The sequence below is a fragment of the Pan troglodytes genome, chromosome 4 (assembly GCF_028858775.2).
Source record: "Pan troglodytes isolate AG18354 chromosome 4, NHGRI_mPanTro3-v2.0_pri, whole genome shotgun sequence".
Classification (NCBI taxonomy): domain Eukaryota; kingdom Metazoa; phylum Chordata; class Mammalia; order Primates; family Hominidae; genus Pan; species Pan troglodytes.
In genome coordinates, this window is record NC_072402.2 from 1690386 (window position 1) to 1710352 (window position 19967).

Sequence of the window (19967 nt, forward strand, 5' to 3'; positions counted from 1 at the left end):
GGGTTAGTGTGTGAATGGGTGGTGTGTGAATGAGTGGGTTAGTGCATGAATGAGTGGGTGGGTTAGTGTGTGAATGAGTTTGTGAATGGGTTAGTGTGTGAATGGGTGGGTTAGTGTGAATGGGTGTGTGAACGAGTGGGTGAGTTAGCGTGTGAATGAATGGGTTAGTGTGTGAGGGGGTTAGTGTGTGAGGGGGTTAGTGTGTGAACGAGTGGGCGAGTTTGTGAATCAGTGGGCGAGTGTGAATGAGTGTGAATGAGTGTGTGAATGAGTGTGTGAATGAGTGGGTGTGTAAATGAGTGGGTGTGAGTGGGTGTGTGAATGGGTGTGAATGAGTGTGTGAATGAATCAGTGGGTTAGTGTGAGTGTGTGAATGAGTGGGTGGGTTAGTGTGTGAATGAGTGTGTGAAGGGGTTAGTGTGTGAACGAGTGGGCGAGTTAGTGTGTGAATGGGTGTGAATGAGTGCGTGTGTGAACGAGTGGGTTAGTGTGTGAGTGGCTGTGTGAACGAGTGGGTGAGTTAGTGTGTGAATGAATGGGTGAGATCGTGTGTGAATGGGTTAGTGTGTGAATGGGTAGGTTAGTGTGTGAGTGGGTGGGTTCGTCTGTGAATGAATGGGTAGGTTAGTGTGTGAATGAGTGGGTTAGTGTGTGAATGAGTTGGTCAGTTAGTGTGTGAATGAATGGGTGGGGTAGTGTGTGAATGAGTGTGTGAATGGGGGAGTTAGTGTGAACGAGTGGGTGAGAGTGTGTGAAGGACTGGATGTGTGAACGAGTGGGTTAGTGTGTGAATGAGTGGGTGTGTGAACGAGTGGGTGTGTGAATGAATGGGTGAGTTCGTGTGTGAATGAGTGGGTGTGTGAGTTGGGTTTGTGAATGAGTGGGTTAGTGTGTGAATGAGTGGGCGAGTTAGTGGGTGAATGAGGGTGTGAATGAGTGGATGAGTTAGTGTGTGAACGAGTGGGTTAGTGTGTGAATGAGTGGGCGAGTTAGTGTGCAAATGAGTGGGTGAGTGGGTGTGTGAACGAGTGGGTTAGTGTGTGAATGAATGGGTGAGGTAGTGTGTGAATGAGTGGGTTAGTGTGAGTCAGTAGGTGTGTAAATGAGTTAGTGTGTGAATGAGTGGGCGGGTTAGTGTGTGAATGAGTTAGCGTGAATGGGTTAGTGTGTGAACGAGTGGGTGAGTTAGTGTGTGAATGAGGGAGTTAGTGTGTGAATGGGTGTGTGAACGACTGGGTGTGTGAACGACTGGGTTAGTGTGTGAATGGGTGTGTGAACGAGTGGGTTAGTGTGAATGGGTGAGTTTGTGAAAGGGAGTGTGTGGATGTATGAATGGATGAGTTAGTGTGTGAATGAGTGGGTGTGTAAATGAGTGGGTTAGTGTGTGAATGAGTGGGTGGTGTGTGAATGAGTGGGTTAGTGCATGAATCGGGTTAGTGTGTGAATGAGTTTGTGAATGGGTTAGTGCGTGAATGAGTGGGTGGGTTAGTGTGAACGAGTGGGTGAGTTAGCGTGTGAATGAATGCGTTAGTGTGTGAGGGGTTAGTGTGTGAACGGGTGAACGAGTGGGTTAGTGTGAATGGGTGAGTTTGTGAAAGGGAGTGTGTGGATGTATGAATGGATGAGTTAGTGTGTGAATGAGTGGGTGTGTAAATGAGTGGGTTAGTGTGTGAATGAGTGGGTGGTGTGTGAATGAGTGGGTTAGTGCATGAATCGGGTTAGTGTGTGAATGAGTTTGTGAATGGGTTAGTGCGTGAATGAGTGGGTGGGTTAGTGTGAACGAGTGGGTGAGTTAGCGTGTGAATGAATGCGTTAGTGTGTGAGGGGTTAGTGTGTGAACGGGTGAACGAGTGGGTTAGTGTGAATGGGTGAGTTTGTGAAAGGGAGTGTGTGGATGTATGAATGGATGAGTTAGTGTGTGAATGAGTGGGTGTGTAAATGAGTGGGTTAGTGTGAGTGCATGAATCGGTGGGTTAGTGTGTGAATGAGTTTGTGAATGGGTTAGTGTGTGAATGAGTGGGTGGGTTAGTGTGAACGAGTGGGTGAGTTAGCGTGTGAATGAATGCGTTAGTGTGTGAGGGGTTAGTGTGTGAACGGGTGAATGAGTGGGTTAGTGTGTGAATGAGTGGGTTAGTGTGTGAATGAGTGGGCGAGTTTGTGAATGAGTGGGCAAGTTAGTGTGTGAATGAGTGGGTGAATTAGTGTGAATGAGTGTGTGAATGAGTGAACGAGTGGGTGACAGTGTGTAAATGAGTGGGTGTGAACGAGTGGGTGAGTAGGCTGTGAGTGGGTTAGTGTGAATGAATGGGTTAGTGTGTGAATGAGTGAATGAGTCGGGTTAGTGTGTGAGTGTGTGAATGAGTGGGTGGGTTAGTGTGAATGAGTGTGTGAAGGGGTTAGTGTGTGAACGAGTGGGTGAGTTAGTGAATGAGTGGGTGAGTTAGTGTGTGAATGAGTGCGTGTGTGAATGAGTGGGTTAGTGTGTGAATGAATGGGTGAGTTCATGTGTGAATGAGTGGGTTAGTGTGTGAATGGGTGGGTTAGTGTGAATGAATGGGTAGGTTAGTGTGTGAATGAGTGGGGTAGTGTGAATGAGTCGATGGGTTAGTGTGAATGAGTGAATGGGTAGCTTAGTGTGTGAATGAGTTAGTGTGAATGGGTTAGTGTGTGAACGAGTGGGCGAGTTAGTGTGCGAATGAGTGGGTTAGTGTGTGAATGAGTGGATGTGTGAAGGAATGGGTTAGTGTGTGAATCAGTGGGTGTGTGAACGAGTGGGTGTGTGAATGGGTGAGTTCGTGTGTGAATGAGGGGGTGTGTGAATGAGTTGGTGGGTTTGTGTGTGAATGAGTGGATTAGTGTGTGAACGAGTGGGTTAGTGTGTGAATGGGCGAGTTAGTGTGCAAATGAGTGGGTGTGGAATGGGTGTGTGAAAGAGTGGGTTAGTGTGTGAATGGGTGAGGTAGTGTGTGAATGGGTTAGTGTGAATGCGTGGGTTCGTGTGTAAATGAGTGTGTGAATGAGTGGGTGGGTTAGTGTGTGAATGAGTGAGTGTGTGAATGAGTGGGTTAGTGTGAACGAGTGGGCAAGTTAGTGTGTGAACGAGTGGGCGAGTTACTGTGTGAATGAGTGGGTGAGTTAGTGTGTGAATGAGTGGGTTAGTGTGTGAATGAGGGAGTTAGTGAGTGGGTGTGTGAACGAGTGGGTGAGTTAGCATGTGAATGAGTGGGTGAGTTTGTGAGTGGGTGAGTTGCTGTGTGAATGAGTTAGTGCGTGAATGAGTGGGTGGGTTAGTGTGTGAATGAGTGTGTGAATGGGTTGTGAACGAGTGGGTTAGTGTGTGAATGAGTGGATTAGTGTGTGAATGGGTGTGTGAATGGGTGAGTTAGTGTGTGAATGAGTGGGCGAGTTTGTGAATGAGTGGGCGAGTTAGTGTGTGAGTGGGTTAGTGTGTGAATGGGTGTGCGAATGAGTGGGTGTGTCAATGAGTGGGTTAGTGTGTGAATGAGTGTGTGAACGACTGGGTGAGTTAGTGTGTGAATGAATGGGTGGGTTAGTGTGTCGGTGGGTTAGTGTATGAATGAGTGTGTGAATGAGTGGGTGGGTTTGTGAATGTGTGAATGAGTGGGTGAGTTAGTGTGTGAACACGTGGGTGAATTAGTGCATCAATGAGTGGGTTAGTGTGTGAATGGGTGAGTTAGTGTTTGGATGAGTGGGTGTGTGAACGAGTGGGTTAGTGTGTAAATGGCTGTGTGAACGAGTGGTGAGTTAGTGTGTGAATTAGTGGGTTTGTGAATGAATGGGTGAGTTAGTGTGCGAATGAGTGGGTTAGTGTGTGTCGGTGGGTTAGTGTGTGAATGAGTGTGAATGGGTGGGTTAGTGTGTTAGTGTGTGAATGAGTGGATGAGTTAGTGTGTGAATGAGTGAGTGTGTGAACGAGTGGGTGAGTTACTGTGTGAATGAATGGGTGAGTTAGTGTATGAATGAGTGGGTTAGTGTGTGAATGTGGGTGGGTTAGTGTGTGAATGAATGGGTGAATGAGTGTATGAATGGGTTAGTGTGTGAATGAGTGTGAATGAGTGGGTGTGTTAGTGAACGAGTGGGCAAGTTAGTGTGTGAATGAGTGGGTTAGTGTGTGAACGAGTGGGCGAGTTTGTGAATGAATGGGTTAGTTTGTGAATGAGTGGGTGGGTTAGTGTGTGAATGAATGGGTGAGTTAGTGTGTGAATGAGTGGGTTAGTGTGTGAATAAGTCCGTGGGTTAATGTGTGAATGAGTTAGTGTGTGAATAAGTGGGTGGGTTAGTGTATGAATGAGTGAGTGTGTGAATGGGTGAGTTTGTGAACGAGTGGGCAAGTTTGTGAGTGGGCGAGTTAGTGTGTGGAGTGGGCGAGTTAGTGTGTGAAGCAGTGGGTTAGTGTGTGAATGAGTGGGTGAGTTACTGTGTGAATGAGTGGGCATGTGAATGAGTCGATGAGTTAGTGTGTGAATGGGTGTGTGAACGAGTGGCTGAGTTAGTGTGTGAATGAGTTGGTTAGTGTGTGAATGAGGGATTTTGTGAGTGGGTGTGTGAAGGAGTGGGTTAGTGTGTGAATGGGTGTGTGAGTGGGTGAGTTGGTGTGTGAAAGAGTGGGTTAGTGCATGAATGGGTGGGTTAGTGTGTGAATGAGTGTGTGAATAAGTGGGTTGTGAACGACTGGGTGAGTTAGTGTGTGAATGAGTGGGTGTGAATGAATGGGTTAGTGTGTGAATGGGTTAGTGTGTGAACGAGTGGGCGAGTTTGTGAATGAGTGGGGGAGTTAGTGTGTGAATGGGTGAGTTAGTGTGTGAATGAATAGGGGTGTGAATGAGTGGGTTAGTGTGTGAATGAGTGGGTGTGTGAACGAGTGGATAAGTTAGTGTGTGAATGAATGGGTTAGTGTGAATGGGTTAGTGTGTGAGTCAGTGGGTTAGTGTATGAATGAGTGAATGAGTGGGTGGGTTAGTGTGTGAATGAGTGGGTGAGTTAGTGTGAACGAGTGGGCGAGTGTGTCAATGAGTGGGCGAGTTTGTGAATGAGTGTGTGTGAACAAGTGGGTGAGTTTGTGAATGAGTGGGTGAGTTACTGTGTGAATGTGTGGGCGAGTTAGTGTGTGAATGAGTGGGTGTGTGAATGGGTGTGTGAACGAGTGGGTGAGTTACTGTGAATGAATGGGTGAGTTAGTGTGTGAATGGGTGGGCTAGTGTGTAAATGAATGGGTGAGTTAGTGTGTGAGTGGGTTAGTGTGTGAGTTGGTGGGTTAGTGTGTGAATGAGTGAGTTCATGTGTGAATGGGTGAGTGTGTGAATGGGCGAGTTAGTGTGTGAATGAGTGGGTGAGTTAGTGTGTGAATGAGAGGGTGTGTGAACGAGTGGGTTAGTGTGTAAATGAGTGGGTGTGTGAACGAGTGGGTGAGTTAGTGTGTGAATGAGTGGGTTAGTGTGTGAATGGGTGAGTTTGTGAATGAGTGGGTTAGTGTGTGAATGAGTCGGTGGGTTAGTGTGTGAACGTGTGGGCAAGTTAGTGTGTGAATGAGTGGGCGAGTTAGTGTGTGAATGAGTAGGTGAGTTAGTGTGTGAATGAGTGGGTTAGTGTGTGAATGGGTGGGTTAGTGTGTGAATGGGTGGGTTAGTGTGAATGAGTGGGTTAGTGTGTGAGTCGGTGGGTTAGTGTGTGAATGAGTGGGTGGGTTAGTGTATGAATTAGTGTGTGAATGGGTGAGTTAGTGTGTGAATGGGTGAGTTTGTGAACGAGTGGGCGAGTTAGTGTGTGAATGGGTGAGTTAGTGTGTGAATGAGTGGTTGTTTGAACGACTGAATGAGTGGGTGTGTGAACGAGTGGGTTAGTGTGTGAATGGGTGAGTTCGTGTGTGAATGAGTCGGGTTAGTGTGTGAATGAGTGTGAATGAGTGGGTGGGTCAATGTGTGAATGAGTTAGTGTGAATCAGTGGGTGAGTGTGTGAACGAGTGGGTGAGTTAGTGTGTGAATGGGCGAGTTAGTGTGTGAATGGGCGAGTTAGTGTGTGAATGGGTCAGTGTTTGAGTGGGTGTGTGAATGAGTGGGTTAGTGTGTGAATGAGGGAGTTAGTGTGTGAGTGGGTGTGTGAACGAGTGGGTTAGTATGTGAATGGGTGTGTGAATGAGTGGGTGAGTTAGTGTGTGACGGAGTGGGTGAGTTGGTGCGTGAATGAGTGGGTTAGTGCGTGAATGGGTGGGTTAGTGTGTGAATGGGTTGTGAACGAGTGGGTGAGTTAGTGTGTGAATGACTGGGTGTGTGAACGAGTGGGCAAGTTTGTGAATAAGTGGGCGAGTTAGTGTGTGAATGAATGGGTGTGTGAATGAGTGGGTTAGCGCGTGAATGAGTGGATGTGTGAACGAGTGGGTTAGTGTGTGAATGAATGGGTTAGTGTGTGAATGGGTTAGTGTGTGAGTGGGTGGGTTAGTGTGTGAATGAGTGGGTTAGTGTGTGAAGGAGTGGGCGAGTTAGTGTGTCAATGAGTGGGCGAGTTTGTGAATGAGTGTGAATGTGTGAACAAGTGGGTTAGTGTGTGAATGGGTGAGTTAGTGTGTGAAAGAGTGGGTTTGTGGATGAGCCGGTGGGTTAGTGTATGAATGAGTTAGTGTGTGAATGAGTGGGTTGGTGTGTGAACGAGTGGGCGAGTTAGTGTGTCAATGAGTGGGCGAGTTTGTGAATGAGTGTGAGTGAACATGTGGGTGAGTTAATGTGTCAATGAGTGGGTTAGTGTGTGAATGAGTGGGTTTGTGAATGAGCCGGTGGGTTAGTGTGTGAATGAGTGGGTGGGTTAGTGTGTGAATGAGTGAGTTCGTGTGTGAATGGGTTAGTGTGTGAATGAATGGGCGAGTTAGTGTGTGAATGAGTGGGTTAGTGTGAGCGGGTGTGTGAACGAGTGGGTTAGTGTGTAAATGTGGGTGTGTGAACGAGTGGGTTAGTGTGTGAATGAGTGGGTTAGTGTGCGAATGAATGGGTGAGTTTGTGAATGGGTTAGTGTATGAATGAGTCGGGTTACTGTGTGAATGAGTGAGTGGGTGAATGAGTGAGTTAGTGTGTGGATGAGTAGGTGAGTGTGTGAATGAGTGGGCGAGTCAGTATGTGAGTCGGTGTGTGAACGAGTGGGTGAGTTAGTGTGTGAATGGGTTAGTGTATGAATGAGTGGGTGGGTTAGTGTGTGAATGAATGGATGAGTTAGTGTGTGAATGAGTGGGTTAGTGTGTGAATGAGTTGGGTTAGTGTGTGAATGAGTGGGTGGGTTAGTGTATGAATTAGTGTGTGAATGGGTGAGTTAGTGTGTGAACGAGTGGGCGAGTGTGTGAATGGGTGTGTGAGTGGTTTGAACGAGTGAGTGTGTGAATGAGTGGGTGTGTGAATGAGTCGGGTTAGTGTGTGAATGAGTGTGTGAATGTGGGTGGGTCAATGTGTGAATGAGTTAGTGTGAATAAGTGGGTTAGTGTGTGAATGAGGGAGTTTGTGAGTGGGTGTGTGAATGAGTGGGTGAGTTAGTGTGTGAATGAGTGGGTGTGTGAATGGGTGAGTTAGTGTGTGAATGAGTGGGTGAGTTGGTGTGAATGAGTGGGTTAGTGTGTGAATGGGTGGGTTATTGTGTGAATGAGTGTGTGAATGAGTGGGTTAGTGTGTGAATGAAGGAGTTAGTGTGTGAGTGGGTGTGTGAACGAGTGGGTGAGTTAGTGTGTGAATGAGTGGGTGAGTTGGTGTGTGAATGAGTGGGTTAGTGTGTGAATGGGTGGGTTATTGTGTTAATGAGTGTGTGAATGGGTGAGTGTGTGAATGAGTGGGTTAGCGTGTGAATGAGGGAGTTAGTGTGTGAGTGGGTGTGTGAATGAGTGGGTTAGTGTGTGACTCGGTGAGTTGGTGCTTGAATGAGTGGGTTAGTGCATGAATGGGTGGGTTAGTGTGTGAGTGTGAGAGTGTGAATGAGTGGGTGAGTGTGTGAACGAGTGGGCGAGTTTGTGAATAAGTGGGCGAGTTAGTGTGTGAATGAGTGGGTGAGTGTGAATGAGTGGGTGAGTTAGTGTGTGAACGAGTGGGCGAGTTTGTGAATAAGTGGGCGAGTTAGTGTGTGAATGAGTGGGTGAGTTAGTGTGTGAATGAATGGGTGTGTGAATGAGTGGGTGTGTGTATGGGTGTGTGAACGAGTGGGTGAGTTAGTGTGTGAATGAATGGGTTAGTGTGTGAATGGGTTAGTGTGTGAATGAGTGGGTTAGTGTATGAATTAGTGTGTGAATGAGTGGGTGGGTTAGTGTGTGAATGAGTGGGTGTGTGAACGAGTGGGCGAGTTAGTGTGTCAATGAGTGGGTGAGTTTGTGAATGTGTGTGAACAAGTGGGTGAGTATGTGAACGAGTGGGTTAGTGTGTGAATGGGTTTGTGAATTTGCCGGTGGGTTAGTGTGTGAATGAGTGGGTGGGTTAGTGTGTGAATGAGTGGGTTTGTGAATAAGCCGGTGGGTTAGTGTGTGAATGAGTTAGTGTGTGAATGAGTGGGTGGGTTAGTGTGTGAATGAGTGAGTTAATGTGTGAATGAGTGGGTGAGTTACTTTGTGAACGAGTGGGCGAGTTAGTGTGTGAATGAGTGGGTTAGTGTGTGAATGAGTGGGTGTGTGAATGAGTGAGTGAGTTACTGTGTGAATGAATGGGTGAGTTAGCATGTGAATGGGTGGGTTAGTGTGTGAATGGGTGAGTTAGTGTGTGAATTGGTTAGTGTGTGAATGAGTCGGTGGGTTAGTGTGTGAATGAGTGGGTGGGTTAGTGTATGAGTGTGTGAATGGGCGAGTTAGTGTGTGGGTTAGTGTGTGAATGGTTGAACGAGTGTGTGAATGGGTGTGTGAACGAGTGGGTTGGTGTGTGAATGGGTGAGTTCGTGTGTGAATTGGTTAGTGTTTGAATGAGTCGGTGGGTTAGTGTGTGAATGAGTGGGTGGGTTAGTGTATGAATGAGTGTGTGAATGGGCGAGTTAGTGTGTGGGTTAGTGTGTGAATGGTTGAACGAGTGTGTGAATGGGTGTGTGAACGAGTGGGTTAGTGTGTGAATGGGTGAGTTCGTGTGTGAATGGGTGTGTGAATGAGTCGGGTTAGTGTGTGAATGTGAATGAGTGGGTGGGTCAATGTGTGAATGAGTGTGAATAAGTGGGTGAGTTAGTGTGTGAATGAGTAGGCGAGTTAGTGTGTGAATGGGTGTTTGAATGAGGGAGTGTGTGGGTGTGTGAACGAGTGGGTTAGTGTGTGAATGAGTGGGTGTGTGAATGGGTGAATCAGTGTGAATGGGTTAGTGTGTGAATGAGTGGGTGGGTTATTGTGTGAATGAGTGTGTGAATGGGTGAGTTAGTGTGTGAATGAGTGGGTGAGTTAGTGTGTGAATGGGGGAGTTAGTGTGTGAGTGGGTGTGTGAACGAGTGGGTTAGTATGTGAATGAGTGGGTGAGTGTATGACTGGGTGAGTTGGTGTGAGAATGAGTGGGTTAGTGCATGAATGGGTGGGTTATTGTGTGGATGAGTGTGTGAATGGGTGTGTGAACGAGTGGGTTAATGTGTGAATGGGTGAGTTTGTGAGTGTGTTAGTGTGGAAATGAGGATGTGTGAATGAGGGGGTTAGTGTGTGAACGAGTGGGCGAGTTTGTGAATGAGTGGATGTGTGAATGAGTGGATGAGTTATTGTGTGAATGAGTGGGTGTGTGAACGAGTGGGTGAGTTAGTGTGTGAATGAGTGGGTTAGTGTGTGAATGAGGGATTTAGTGTGTGAGTGGGTGTGTGAACGAGTGGGTGTTAGTGTGTGAATGAGCAGGTGTGTTAGTGTGTGAATGAGTGGGTGAGTTGGTGTGTGAATGTGGGTTAGTGCGTGAATGAGTGGGTGGGTTAGTGTGTGAATGAGTGGGTGTGTGAACGAGTGGGCGAGTTTGTGAATGAGTGGGTGTGTGAACGAGTGGGCGAGTTTGTGAATGAGTGGGTGTGTGAACGAGTGGGTTAGTGTGTGAATGAATGGGTTAGTTTGTGAATGGGTGTGTGTCAGTGGGTTGTGTGAATGAGTTGGGTGAATGTGTGTGAACGAGTGGGCGTGTGTGAATGAGGGTGTGTGAACGAGTGGGTGGGTTAGTGAGTGTGCGAATGAGTGGGTGTGTGAACGAGTGGGCAAGTTAGTGTATGAATGGGTGTGTGAATGGGTGAGTTGGTGTGTGAATGAGTGGGTTAGTGTGAATGAGGGGGTGAATGGGTTAGTGTGTGAATAAGTGGGTTAGTGTGTGAATGAGGGAGTGTGTGAGTGGGTGTGTGAACGAGTGGGTTAGTATGTGAATGGGTGAGTTAGTGTGTGACTGGGTGAGTTGTGTGAATGAGTGGGTTAGTGCATGAATGGGTGGGTTATTGTGTGGATGAGTGTGTGAATGGGTGTGTGAACGAGTGGGTTAGTGTGAATGGGTGAGTTAGTGTGTTAGTGTGAATGGTGTGTGAATGGGGGTTAATGTGTGAACGAGTGGGCGAGTTTGTGAATGGGTGTGTGAATGAGTGGATGAGTTAGTGTGTGAATGAGTGGGTTAGTGTGTGAATGAGGGATTTAGTGTGTGTGTGAACGAGTGGGTGGGTTAGTGTGTGAATGAGCGGGTGTGTTAGTGTGTGAATGAGTGGGTGAGTTGGTGTGTGAATGAGTGGGTTAGTGCGTGAATGAGTGGGTGGGTTAGTGTGTGAGTGGGTGTGTGAACGAGTGGGCGAGTTTGTGAATGAGTGGGTGTGTGAACGAGTGGGTTAGTGTGTGAATGGGTGAGTTTGTGAATGGGTTAGTGTGTGTCAGTGGGTTAATGTGTGAATGAGTTGGGTGAATGTAAACGAGTGGGCGTTAGTGTGAATGAGGGTGTGTGAACGAGTGGGTGGGTTAGTGAATGAGTGTGCGAATGAGTGGGTGTGTGAACGAGTGGGCGAGTTAGTGTATGAATGAGTGGGCAAGTTAGTGTGTGAGTGGGTGTGTGAACGAGTGGGTGAGTTAATGAGTGGGTGTGTGAACAAGTGGGTTAGTGTGTGAATGAGTGAGTAGGTTAGTGTGTGAATGTGTGAATGAGTGGGTGGGTTTGTGAATGAGTGGGTGTGTGAACAAGTGGGCAAGTTAGTGTGTGACTGAGTGGGCGAGTTAGCGTGTGAATGAGTGGGCGAGTTGTGTGTGAATGAGTGGGTGACTGCTCTAGCCGAGTTCTTGCTCCTTGGGAAGCACCGGCCAAGGCTAGGAAGCAGCCTGGTTTTCGGGGTCCCAGGGAAGGGGACACCTAGGGGTTTCTGGCTGGGCCCTGGTCCCAGATGTGTAGGCATCAGTGGGTCTCCAAACCTCCCTGCTGGAATTTGTGAGCACATGGCCCTCAGGATAGTAGGCCCACCCCAGCCGGCTGCTCCCGTGCTCTGAGTCCCGGGTGTGGATGCCTGGGTGCAGCCAGCACTCACCCCTCGGGGGTCCGAGGACGACGCTGCTCTCACGGTCACTCTCCTGTGACCCGAGAGCCAGAGCGGGACCCGCCACCCTCCTGTGCCGTGTCCCTTCCTGTCCACCATGTGTCAGGCCCACTGGACACGGTGCCCGACAGCTTCACACACACTTCGCCCTTCGTCGTGCACGAGGCAGTGTTCCAGCATGTTCAGTCACATAAGCTTCACCACAGCCATTTCGGAACATTTTCACCCAAAAAGAAATCCATACCCTGTAAGCAGCCTCCCCCCATCCCCCATCTCCCCCCATTCCCCTTGACCCACCCCCGGCACCCGCCAGTGCACCCCCTGCCTCTGTGCCTGGCCCACTCTGGCATTTCGTGTTAAGTAAGTGCAGTCCCACAGCGTGAGACCCTTTGTGTCCAGCTTCCTCCCGAGCGTGAGGCTTCCAAGCTTGGCTCCTGGTTCTAGCTGAGTGAGGCCCGCAGCAGGCACGGCCCACATGGACTCAGCATGTTCTCAGACTGCATCCATTTTGGCTGCTGTGAACTTGCGTGCACCCGTTCCTGAGGCTGTGCCACACACCAGGAGTGGACCTGCTGGGGAAGGGGCGGCTCTGTCTCTCACACTTTCAGGAACCACAGGCCCTTCCCGTGCAGCTGCAACCCTGCAAGAGGGGTCAGATTCTGCACGTCCTCCCCGCGATTCTCTGGTTTTGGCTGTGGCCATCACAGGTGTGAGTTGGCATCTCACGAGTTAGAACACGCTGTCCCCACTCATGGCGGACTCTCTGGTGCCTCCATCCTTATATAAATTATAAATCGAATGGCCGGGCATGGTGGCTCATACCTGTAATCCCAGCACTTTAGGAGGCTGAGGCAGGCAGATCACTTGAGGTCAGTTCGAGACCAGCCTGGCCAACATGGTGAAACCCCATCTCTACTAAAATACAAAAATTAGCTGGGCGTGGTGGTACACGCCTGTGATCCCAGCTATTCGGGAGGCTGAGGCAGGAAAATAGCTTGAACCTGGGAGGCGGAGGTTGCAGTGAGCTGAGGTGACGCCACTGCATTCCAGCCTAGGCAACAGAGACTGTCTGTCTCAGAAATACATAGATTGGGTCACTTCTTCAACACACAGCACTACACACAGCACTAGGAAGTTTGGGGTAAGGTCATTTCCAAGCTGATGACATGATTTGGAAGCCCTCGTCCAATTCATATGGTCACTCTTCAGCCACCTGAGTTGGCTGTGGCTGGTCAGCCCTGACGCTCCTGCTAGAAAAGGGGCGGCCAGTACATTTTCTCCAGCTGTCTTTCATGCTGAATGAGACTCAAGAGATTCTTCAACATACTCAGATTTCATAGGATTTTATTTTTCTACTAACAAAGACAGGGAACCTACAAAAGGAAACGGAGTCAATTGTAAATGGCTGTAGTTACTGGTTACACGGAGTTGACAACACAAAGGATGCCTGGTGCTTGCGTGCAGAGGCTGCAGCCCAGGGCGGGGGCAGAGCTGAACCCTCACGAGGTGGTTTCGTGTGCAGAACTGAGCGGCCCTCAGAAGCAGGGCTGTTTTCCAGCCACTAACCAACGTTCAGAGCCAGCACCATGTGGCCGCTGTGCCTCTAGCCTGCTCTCCTCCAGGTGCAGGGGACACAGGACCTGCCGGCCCCATCCAGACATGGAGGAACGTTTTGCTGCTTAACTCATGCTTAGCCAAGGCAGGCAGAGGCTGTGGGAACTGCTGAGCCCCGCTGTGATGTCTGGGACACGCTCTGGGCAGCAGCCGGCACTCTACAGCAATGCCAGCCCTAGTCTGGCTCCTCAGAAACATCTGGGGGCACAAGTGCAGCCTCTGCCCCGATTTGAACTTTGTTGATGGGGCTGATTCCCTTGGGAGACCATGCAAGCCGGACGTAGCCCAAGGCCTGGCCATCTGGGGCCTCTAGTATATAGAAGCAACCTCTTTATGGACAACCTCGTTACCACGTAACTCCCTGGGGTGTTTAAATAAATAAATATGCCACATAGAAAGGGAGGCCCAGTCGGTGCCACTGCCCGCAGCCTGCAAATGTGACCACAACCTACAAAGCAGAAACTCACAGCCAGCCGAAGTGCAAAGTGTTGGGCCCTTGAAAGCTCTCTCTTCAGTGCCACCGCCGCCTCCATGCAAGGCACAGGCCATGGCGGGGGACGCCCGGGACTCAGCCAGACAGACCTGACACCAGGCGCCACTGCTGCCCGAGGACCTCCCACGCGGGGGCCGTGTCCTCCTACACTGGAGCACCGGGGTGGGGATGGCACGTGTGAGCCAGCTCAGGCTGAACTGTGTGCCGTGCTCCTGGGGTGGGGTGGGCAGTCCTGGCTGTCGTGGGCTGTGGGGGAACTCACTGTTCACTCTGCGTGCGTGTGCCCCTGGGTTTCAGTGCATTTGCCTGCATGAGGCACTGATCGCACCAGTGGCTGTAGGCTGGGCCCTGTCAGTGCTTATGAAAAGAAGTGGCTGGTTTTCTGAAGGCGGAGGGAGACTCGGACGGCTGCAAACACAGCCCGGCATGGCAGAGCCACAGCTGGGGGCCCCTTCCCGGAGCGTAGGCCCTGATGAACTGAACGTGTTCACCACACACCCGACAGATGATCCACCACGTTCTGGAAAAGCCGAGTTCCCTTTCCAGATGGCCCTGGCCCACGCCTCAGCTCGTGAAGTGTGGACCTGCCGAGCCCAGAGGCTCCCACACGAGGGTGACACGGGCATGGACAGAGTCCTCCAGCTTCAGTGCCTTGAGGTACAGAAACACAAAGTCAAGGAACAGAGTGACTGACTCGGAGGTGACCCGGGCCCTGAGCAGAGCCATGGCCAGGGCTGACGTTTCACCTTCATCATCAGGGACAGCTTCAGCTCCGGGTGCTCTTCCAAGAATGTTCTGGATGGGGTAGAAATGCAACCTAACCACTGGGTAAATCCAGCCAAGGAAAAGAACTTCCAGAAACCAAGGCAAGGGCTCACTGGCTTCTTGTGACCTGCGAGAAGATCTGGCCACGTCCAGGTCACTCCTGTAGCAGCGTCTGCCCTTAGATGCAAGGAAATCGTCCAGCCACGCCCTGATTTGCTGAGCCTGTTAAGGCTGAACAGGAGAGCCCTAGGTGACGGGCCTAGAAACCTCCGTAGGAAGCCCCATGGGCAGCTTGGGCGGCATCACTGGGGGACAGGTGTGTCTGCCGTCTGTTTCCCTGGGCCAGGCCCAGGCCCAGGCTGCCCACGCCATCCTCCGTGCCTGTCCCAGAGTGCCGTGATGCTGTTGGGCATTAGGAGTAGATGGTGATCACCTCCCGGCCGCCACCCCTGACCAGGAGGACTCTGTTCAGCCCCTCGGTCAGGACTTCAAGAAACTCCATGTCTGTGGTCAACAGAGTTAAGGCCGCAGCTGACCTCACCTGAGTGTGTGTAGCTGAAATCGTGCTAGGAGTGAGGTTCGTCCTCTTCCTGGTTAGCTAAGATTTGGTTTGAGAAACCCAGAGCCAAGGTGAAAAGAGAGGTGGGGATTAGAGAGACCCCCAGGCGGGGAGGAGCAGGGCAGGGGACAGAGGGGCCAGTGCTCAGGAAAGAGAGGGAGCACCATGGCCACAGGGAGGACGAGCAGAGACAGCGACACAGCCCACAGTGCTGACCCCACCCGACAGGGAACCCCAGCCATGGGACTGGGTCCTTGCCAGCCTCCAGGGGACCTGGGCCACGGATTCTGACCAGGACGCAGGGAGGACATGCCCTCACTGGCCCCAGTTCTTGGTGCCAACCTGGCAGGGATGTGCCAGGCGTCACCCTGTCTGTGCCAATACGCCCAGATGCACTGCGGAGTTCTCCTTCCAAACAAAGCACAAATTCCCAAAGCTGCAACCAATTGTGGCCTTAAAGCCGAGAGCTGGGCTCCTCACCTCCCACCGCTGTCGGCGCAGGGTAGGGCTGAGCCCCAGCGGACGTCCCAGAATGCACAGCTGCTGTGGGGATGCATGACGGGGAGCCTCCCAGCCCCAGGGCAGCCCTGAGCACCCGGGGACAGTGGGGCTGGTACTGTAGGCGGGCCCTCCCTCCCCCACACCAATGCCAGGGCTGGCCCCAACTCTGGCCCCGTCACCACTGGGCTCAGAGCCCCACTGCATCCCGGTCGTAGCTCCCAGGGCCTGGGGCTGAAGGAGAGGCGGGGAGCCAGCCTCACTCCCAGCACCCACAAACCCAGGTCTTAGCGAGAAGCCACCAGGGGGTGCCCGCACGCTCAGCAGGCACACTGCAGGAAAGGATACAGTTCTCGTCTCCCTGCCGGTTTTTGGGAGGACCTGGCATGTTGAGCAGGACCAGCTGCGCGTCCTGGGACTTGTTGAGGACGACGCCATTGAGCTTCACAGCCGTGTGCATCCGCCTGACATTGGACTGGTCCCTGCAGGGGGAGGTGGGCACGGTCAGCGGGCGGCGGGTGCACCCCACGCTCCGGACACGAGGCTGAGCCCTGCCTGATGAGCTGCATTCACACATGTTAGAAAGGGCTGTGTGAGTCAGGATCAGGCGGATTCTCTGACCCTGAAGGATGCAGAGGTGGCGGCTCCGAGCGAAAGGCGCTGACTGCAGCCAGGGCAGGCGTTCAGCAGCGGGATGCTTTGGCCTCCAGGGACCTAGAACTCAGCCCACTAAGGCTGCCAAGCTTCTAAGGGCTACAGTCACACGACACAAACCGCAAGCGCTTTCTTAACTACATCTACATCTGCAAAGCAGGCAGAACAGAGTGAAAGCCATCTGGGTGGCCTGTGTGCCTGACGCCTTCAAGGCTGACACATTTCTTTGACATCTACATCATCGCCCCTAAACCCCACGGCAGACGCTGCCAAACACAGACCCGTCAGGCTGGGCACACATGGCCTCCTCTCCGAGGGTCCTGATACAACTGGGTCCAAGCGGCTGGAAGCTCAGGAAGGAAAGACCCAGAGTCCCCAACACCGGCCTCTGCAGCCATTGCTGCTGAAGCTCCCAGGCCTGACAGGGACAGCGTATGCCGAGGACTCAGCTGGAGACACAGGCCCTCAGTGGCCACTACGAGGACTCAGCTGCAGGCACAGGCCCTCAGTGACCACTACTGGGTCCCCTCCTACAGCCCACCCTGCCCCTGTCTGGCCAAGGGCTAAAGGACAAGCACTTCCACCATGTGGCCATCCAGCCCCCGCCTTCCGTCCTCACAACACAGCTCTGCTCCACGACCCTCCCTGTCTGCTCTCTGAAGCTGCTGTGGCCAGTCCATGTCTCAAAGCGTCCCTGGCGGCCTGGGCCCGGCCACAGCCCCGCAGGAGGCTCCCCAGCCAAGTAGGTCTGGGGACACTGCAGAATCATGCTGTGAGGTGCTCAGGCCCTTGCGGGACAGAGCTTATCTCCCTCCTCTACCCCACGGTCCCCTCCTAGGCAGGCCCCTAAACTGCAGCAGAACTGGTGTTCCAGGAGGCCACCTCGGGAAACGCCGGGCGGAGGGCAGCCCTAGGGGAGCACTTGCGTTTCTGTGTTGGAAAAACCCGGCCCGTGTGTGGACTTGCAAGTCGGAGCGGGTCTCAGGCCAGCTGCAGTCAGTGCGGTCGTGACTGTGGCCCCCTGGGGAGGTCACCAGCGCCCTGGACGCAGAGGGGCGGCGGCGGATAGACAGAGGCCGCCCACGCAGGGTCACGGAGAGGCCCCACGGACGCCATCCAGGCTCACGCCCTTTGATCCGCTTGATGCTTAAGCCAAATAAGCCTGATCATAACCACCAATTTCCAGGAGGAACACAGGGAGAGACCTTCTATATTCTCTCCAGCCTGGTCTAATTACAGATGGGGTCTCTGTCCACAGCACAGTCAAGGGGCTTTCGTGCCAAGAACTTGGAACTTTGAATTCGACTTCTGGATAGACCACAATTACCAGTGTGTGTGGGGACAAAGAGCAGCTCCAGGAAGTGAGAGCAGGCCAGGAGCACAGGGGGGTCGGAGTGGGCAGCGTGTCCACAGCCAGTGAGTGCTGGGGTGAAGCGGGGACCTGGCCCTTGGCTACTGGTGGAGTATGCCGGCCGCCACAGCAAGGAGGACCAGTGCAGACACAGGCACAGACACGCACGCTAATGTGTGTATGCACAGACACACTGACGTGTACACACACAGGCAGTCACACTAATACACAAACACGTGCACACACTATCATGTACAGGCATGCAGCCACAATGTGCAAATGCGTGCAGACACACTAACATGTAAGACATGCATAGTATGTGCACACAGACATGCACACTAACATGTACGTGGACGTGCACACAGGCAGGTACACGTCCACCGGCAGGTGCGCTGACAGGTACACGCGAGCACGCACACAAACACACAGACATCCGTAAGTGTGCTCCCGGGGACGTCACAGTAAGCCACGCACATCTCACGCCTGCACTGCCCAGAAGAGGTCAGGGCCGACCTCCAGATCTTCGGAGGGCTTCTCCCAGCCCAACCCCGAGGAAATGCTGGGCCAGGAGAGTCAGTGCCATCCCCGACGCACGCCCCACATGAATACAAAGCCCACGCGTTGTCCATTCCTGACCCTACAGGCCTGTGGAGACCTGCCCCTGCCCCGACCAAGGGGAGGCAAGCCCCGGCGCTGGGAGGAGGCACAGGTGCCACTGCGGGTCCCCGAGCGTGTGTGCCTGCGCACGTGTGTCAAACCCTACTCCTGGGTCTACATGGTTCTGCGGCTTTAATTAACACGCTATTCTGAAGGCACTTTCAGATTTACAGAATGGAGCAGGAAGTACAGGGATTCCCTGCACGCCTCGCACATAGCGGCACAGTTTCTTGAGTCTGATTAATTCAGGTTTCGGGGTTAAAGATAAAAAGGTAAGTGTGGCCACTCAGCCAAGGCGGTCCTCACTCAGGCACCAGGCACTAGGCACTGCCTGCCCACAAGGAAAACATGGCCCAGGCGGTTACTGGCGGGGGCAGGCAGGGGACAGAGACAGCATTGAGGACTCCCAGGGAGCAGCTTGGGGGTCCGTCCAGGGTACACCCTCCCACCTGCCCCGGAGCTCAGACGCAGGTAGCTCCTGCCCGAGGGTCCGACCACACAGATAACTGATCTGCACCCCTCTCCGCCTGGAGGCTGGACAGCTTTAACATAGAAGGCATTCCAGGTGGGCACGCGACTCAGCTAGTGCCTGACCCAGAAGGATGTGGATGGACTCACTGACGGGCCCTGCGAGGCGCACGCCTCCCCTCCACTCCGGAGCGGCTCGGCCACCTCCCAGGTCCCAGTTCCTGGGACTCACATGGGCCCTGCGAGGCGCATGCCTCCCCTCCACTCCGGAGCGGCTCAGCCACCTCCCAGGTCTCAGTTCCTGGGCCTCACTGGACTCACACGGGCCCTGCGAGGCGCATGCCTCCCCTCCACTCCGGAGCGGCTCGGCCACCTCCCAGGTCCCAGTTCCTGGGCCTCACTGGACTCACACGGGCCCTGCGAGGCGCACGCCTCCCCTCCACTCCGGAGCGGCTCGGCCACCTCCCAGGTCCCAGTTCCTGGGCCTCACTTAGGAAGAGGCTTCAGGCGTGTGCTGGAGCCACCGTGAACAGAGGGGAGCGAAGGCAACAGGAAACTGACGTGGGAGCCGCGGCAGCTCTGGGTGAGCTCTGGCTGTACACGGACGCACACAAGCCACCGTGCACGGGGCAGGCACAGGCCTAGAACACGCGCACAGACACACGCAGGCCACACACACACAGGCATGCAGGGCAACCGGGCCCGGAAGGCAACCTGGTTGTAGCGAGTGGACTTACAGGTTTCCCCATTCTCTATGCAGGAGGAAAAAACAAGAGTGCGTTACTGACTTCAGGAGAGAGCACCAGGCTGTTCCAGATCGCATGGCTGCCCGGGAGAACGCCGCCTCGTCCCACCCACAGGGCCCAGGAGCCCCCAGCCCTTCCTGAGAACCTGGCTTTAGGGTCTGGCTCTGACCTCGGGTGAGAGGTGTCTCTGGCGCTCTCATCTGGAACTCAGAGGCTGCGTCTGCAGAACCAAACCCACACCCGCAAGGACCCTGTACAGCCCTGGTGTTCACAGCCCAAGGCCACAGGTGGGAGCCTTGCTGTAGGGCAGGCCCTAGGGCCTGACAGCAGCCTGAACTACCCACAGGGTGAAGGCCAGGAATTCTGTGCCCAGCGGCACAAGCCTCCTCGCCTCCATGGAACAGACCCATCTGCCTGCCGCAGTGAGGCTTGCCTGAGCAAAGCAGGCCTGGCCGCAGGGCTGACTTCAGGGCTGGCCCAGGTACCAGGAGGACTGCTCGTCACCCAGCTGTGGGGTTAACATCAGGGCCCACCCTACGTCCTACAAGGACCCCTCAGCGCTTGGCACCCAGGTCTTACAAGGACTCCCGGCCTTGGCACCAAAAGGACCCCTCAGTGCCCACTCAGGCAGCTCCCTGTTCTCTAACGGGCCCACTGGCCTGCAGGGTTGCCCCGAAGCTCTTCAGTGG

At 53.0% G+C, this 19967-nt stretch overlaps 1 protein-coding gene across 8 annotated transcripts in view; it reads right to left on the reverse strand.

Moving 5' to 3' along the window:
* Nucleotides 1–12800: 12800 nt before the first annotated feature.
* Nucleotides 12801–19967, reverse strand: part of SLC12A7 (solute carrier family 12 member 7) — a 108201-nt gene continuing 101034 nt past the window's right edge. For all 8 annotated transcript variants that reach the window (XM_054684135.2, XM_024356527.3, XM_054684140.2 and 5 more), the window contains exons 23-24: nt 15751–15884; nt 12801–14849 (exon numbers count right to left, since the gene is read on the reverse strand). In XM_054684135.2, coding sequence (XP_054540110.2) covers nt 14758–14849; nt 15751–15884 — 226 coding nt within the window. In that variant the 3' untranslated portion in view covers nt 12801–14757. The remainder of the gene's footprint in view (nt 14850–15750; nt 15885–19967) is intronic.